Source organism: Cupressus sempervirens, chromosome 2 (assembly GCF_028749045.1).
Source record: "Cupressus sempervirens isolate cs-2001-9-10 chromosome 2, ASM2874904v1, whole genome shotgun sequence".
NCBI lineage: Eukaryota > Viridiplantae > Streptophyta > Pinopsida > Cupressales > Cupressaceae > Cupressus > Cupressus sempervirens.
The window spans coordinates 379,788,075-379,793,023 of NC_143119.1; the positions used below are offsets into that span (position 1 = coordinate 379,788,075).

General features: G+C 27.6%; 1 protein-coding gene across 1 annotated transcript; it reads left to right on the forward strand.

The window, feature by feature from the left end:
• Positions 1 to 3,986: 3,986 nt before the first annotated feature.
• Positions 3,987 to 4,580, forward strand: LOC149572722 (uncharacterized). The gene has a single exon (XM_089815873.1). It carries the CDS (start codon positions 3,987 to 3,989, stop codon positions 4,578 to 4,580), a length of 594 nt encoding a protein of 197 aa, XP_089671999.1.
• The last annotated feature ends 369 nt before the right edge of the window (positions 4,581 to 4,949 follow it).

Consider the following 4,949-nt stretch of genomic DNA (forward strand, 5'->3'; position numbering starts at 1 on the left):
AATTAATGTCGAGGTGCTATATGATTTTAGCTATAAAATGTGGTAGTATGTCCTATTTATTTGGAAAGGATTATAAAGTATACTTTGGAAAAAATATCACACCATGATAAAAATAAATGAAATTTTGTTACTCATAAATTTTCATTTCTTACCACACCTCCTTTTGCTGGTCATTGTGAATGATCATTTTTTGGTGTCAAGGGATGGATTTGTAGCTTGGCAAGGCACTTAGTGTAACATCTCTTCTATTATTTCCTTAAGCATCATCATATGAAGATAAATACCATTAATCTTTGCAATGAAAAATCTAGTCCCATCATGTTATTTTATATATATAAAAAATTACTATTTTTATTATAATTATGCAAGTGATGACTGTTTGTTCAGTTTCATCTCCAAGGAAAACTAACCAAAGCTAGGTACTCTTGCATAAATATTTTCTTACTTTATCTCTTATCATATGTCATTTTGCTAATGTAATGCCCCACTAAAGAGCCATTAGAACATGTGCTGAAATATGCACTAATTAAATTTTCTTCCAAACATAGTTATAACATCATTTACAAAGTACGCCATCAATGCATGAAAGAGCAACCATATAAGGAAACATACCGTGATTGTTACTTGATCACACACAAGCATAAGAGTTAAAGAACTTAAAAGCATTTATTGGCAACCAGATGCATTAACAAGAATGGGCATCCATGTTCTTAAGACACTGTGTGAGAGAGGATAATATCAAAAAACCTCATAGGATAATAGCTAACCATCATCCATAGTCGATAATTGAGGAGGCAATGGTCAATGTTAGCATAGCCTGTAATAAGGATCATCGATGACCACTTTGAAAAGTGACATAAATAATTTCAAATTGAATTAGAAAATAGAATTCAAAATATGAAAAGGATTCTTAGAGTGCAAGGAAACTAAAATCGAAGTCCATTTCTACACAAACCCTTAGGACCAAAAGAATTGTTATAAATATTTAGCAATATTATAGAACGAATGTGTAGATTTGGTAATTCACAATGTAGAGAAAAAATGAATGCAAAAGTTTATGAAATGTATGCACAAAATTATACGAGAGAGGTCAAAATGCTATTTTTTTAATGTTGAGCACTCCAACATAAAAAAACTAAATAAATACATATCCACACTACGGAGTACCAAATAGATGGAGTGAAGGATGTAGTCACACAATGAAATCAATAAATGAAATAATTATCCTATTATATCAAGCATAGGATCATGACATACTAAATTTTTTTTTTTTAAATCAAAGGTATGTAATTGAGAACATCACACTTGATACTTATAAGTATTATAGTAATTCATTAAACTATAACTGTCTAAAGAATATAGTATTAAAGTAATAAGATTAGTTAATGTAAAATTAATGTTCTAGTTACATGAGGTGGTGTGAACCACTAGTTCATGTGAGAGAGCATCAATAAACATGTTAGAGCTTGTAAAAATAATTAAGCCGAGAGGCTTCTACAATGGGAGCACATTTCGCTGTAAACAATCTAACATTTTAAAAAAAATTGACAGGTAGTTGAACAGTTATACCATGTCCTTTATTGAAATTCCATTCGGACTTGACCAGAAATGCTTAACATTGATGCTTCCCATTCCCTCATTAACCACACTATATTTTTGGTTTGAAGGATTCAATATTTCCAAACACTAAACACGCGTCCTGCGAGTACGTAATTTCAAACATTAGGTAATTGCAAACTTCAGGTGAAGCCGGGTCGTCATCAAATAACAGTTTATTGTTGATAGTGTAAAGACACATTCAGATGTTTCTAAATATATTTCTTCATCATTCACTCCAGCAAGAAGAAAGCCAATAATTTGTTATGACAAGAAAACCAAATGTCTTGCCTTATGCTCCATTTTGACGCATTACATGTTTTCAATTCTTTGAAGTTGAACCATCACACATCAACATTAATATGTTATGACAAGAAAACCAAACATCTTGCCTTATGCTCAATTTTTACGCGTTACATGTTTTCAATTCTTTGAAGTTGAACCATCATACATCAACATTATATATGGCAAGAGCCTATTTTGTTTTCTATTCAACATTGTATTGAATGACAGGATTGATATTCTGATTTCTATTCAACATTGGATTGAGTAACAGGATCAATATTCTGATTTCTATTCAACATTGGATTGAGCAACAGGATCATTATTTTGAGTATGTATGTTTATGTGTTTTGATTTCTTCTATTTAAGAAACTCTTATTGTGTTGTTTTTTCTTATTTTCGAAGCTCTATAATTTCCTTAATTTTCCTTAGAAACTTTGATAGAATAGAAATTCTTCTCAATTAGAAACATTGCAGATTTGTATTTCTTCCATTTTAGAAACTTTTATTGTGTAATTTTTTCCTATTTTGAAATCTGCATAGTTTCGTTAAATTTTCTTAGAAACTTTGATAGAATAAAAATTCTTCTCAATTAGAAACATTGGAGATTTGTATTTCTTCCATTTTAGAAACTTTTATTGTGTAGTTTTTTCCTATTTTGAAATTTGCATAGTTTCCTTAAATTTCCTTAGAAACTTTGTTATATTAGAAATTCTACTCAATTGGAAAATTGCAGATTTCTTTCTATATCTTTCTCTTCATTCAAAACATTAGATTTTTAGAATTTAGATATTATAGTATTAATTAATCTGACTTTTTCATTAGATTATTTGAATCAATGATTATATTCCTCTATCTATTATTAAAATAACATCACAAAGCTATTTGCAAATGGAAAATGCATGATAGATGATTTAGACACAAAGCTTTCAAAGTTTTAGGTTTTAACCATGGGATATATAATTAAGTTTCTAACATCCTTCTTTTCGAGCTAAAAATAATAGTATTAATAATTTGGTTTAAAAATCTAGGAAGCGGATTAATAATGGTAATTGTTTGCAATTTTTTATAATTATATGTTTTACAATTTTTAATTTTTTTTTAAATAAATAATTTTTTGTCAAGAAATATATTAGTATAAAATTATGATTTAGTTAAATTAATATTTAAAATATTTTAACAAGAATAAAAAATGTAGTAGTAGATGGGTTCAATGTTGTTTTTAGATTTGATCTTGTAAGATTTTAAATCTATATATAAGTGCTGCATTCTATGAACTATCATCATCATGTTTAAGAGTAGTAGATAGATTTTAGATTAACTAATTATATAGTATGGGTCATGTGAACTATTATCATGATGTTAAATAAAAGTAGATGAGATTTATATTAGTTATAGCTCCTACAAACTATTATTAAGATTTTCAACAAAAGTAGAAGAATTTTTAATCAACTAATTATATGCTATAGGTCCTATGAACTATTATTGTACTATTAAATAAAAGTAGATGGATTTGAGATTAGCTAATTATACTATTATAGGTTTTATCAACTACTATCATGATATTAAATAGTAGTAGAATAATTTAGATAAGCTCATTATACATCATGAAGCAATTAAAATCTAATACTTTAAAGAAACTCTTTAATAAAAATAGGAGTTATTTTTTTAAAAAAATCGAAAATTGATTTGAAACCAATCCATTATATAGTTTATCAAACATCCAAGTTTAGATAAATAAACATATATACACATGTACAATTATAATTAATTTATATATTTATAATGCATGATACATTAATTTTTATTAATGAGTAGTAATCTTTTTAATAGATAGATCATTTTTAATATATAAAATTGTAGATTATACTATTTTTCATGTTATATTGTTAAAATTCAGATATGCTCTCAAATTATTGATATTAGAAAACCTTTTAATTTGTTTAGATTTATTTACTATATGGAGTAGGAAGAGTTGGGGTAATTTAGTTTTTAGGGAATTCTATTATTATTTGTCATTTTGATACTAACCGTTTTAAATCCTTACATTATAGATATACTAAATAGTATAATAAAAAAATGAAAATGTTCATGCTCATAATAAAAAAATGCTACATTCTTTGAAGCATCTTGTTGCACATTGTGTTGCATCAAAAGCAGGTACTATTAATACAATAGATGACTATTCAAATGATGAGCTTGATCTAGAGTTGTTAATATGTAAGGATTCAAGGGTCATGCTAACTTCAAATGTATGGATAGAGGCTGGTCTTGTAAATGGGGCTCTTGGATACATTCGAAAAATTGTCTACAAGCAAGGCAGTGCTCCACCTGAGCCTCCAACATATGTGATGGTTGAGTTTGATGGTTATTCAGGGTTACCATTTGAAGATCATAATCCTAAGATAATTCCAATACCACCAATACAAAAGGGTAGAACACTTCAACTGCCATTGAGGTTGGCATGGGCATTGACTATTCACAAATCTCAAGGATTGACTCTTCCCAAAGCAACAATTGATATAGGACCAAGAGAAAGAGCAGGATTGACATTTGTGGCAGTTTCACGTGTAAAATCTCTCCAGTGTTTGAGAATAATGCCTCCTTTCACATATGATCGTTATGAGAAAATGAAAAAGGGTAGACAAATTTTGAAGCACAAGGATGAGGAAAATAGACTTAAGCGCCTTGAAGATAGTTGATGTGATATGTTATTCTTAAATGTTATGTCTGTAAAAATCTTTTTGGACACATTAGTATTTTGTTTGTAACACTTCCTACTATATTCCATGTTTTAAAAATGTCTCTATTATACAATGATAAATGATAAAAATAACTTTCTTCATTTTAATTTATTCCATTTTGAGAAATCCTATCTTTTTTTCATGATATTTTATTTTTATAGATCTTAATTAATTGTAATGATGTATTAAGTAATAATTATATCTTAACTAATTGTACTTATGTTTTAAGTAATTATTGTACTGATTCATTCAGTGATATCACTTTATGTTTACAAATTATATTTAGTTTTGCTTCAATGTCTCTTAATATTTGATGACAATATTATG

Excerpts from the sequence above, each read along its gene's own strand:
- LOC149572722 (XM_089815873.1), top strand. The coding sequence starts at position 3,987 with ATGCTACATTCTTTGAAGCATCTTGTTGCACATTGTGTTGCATCAAAA.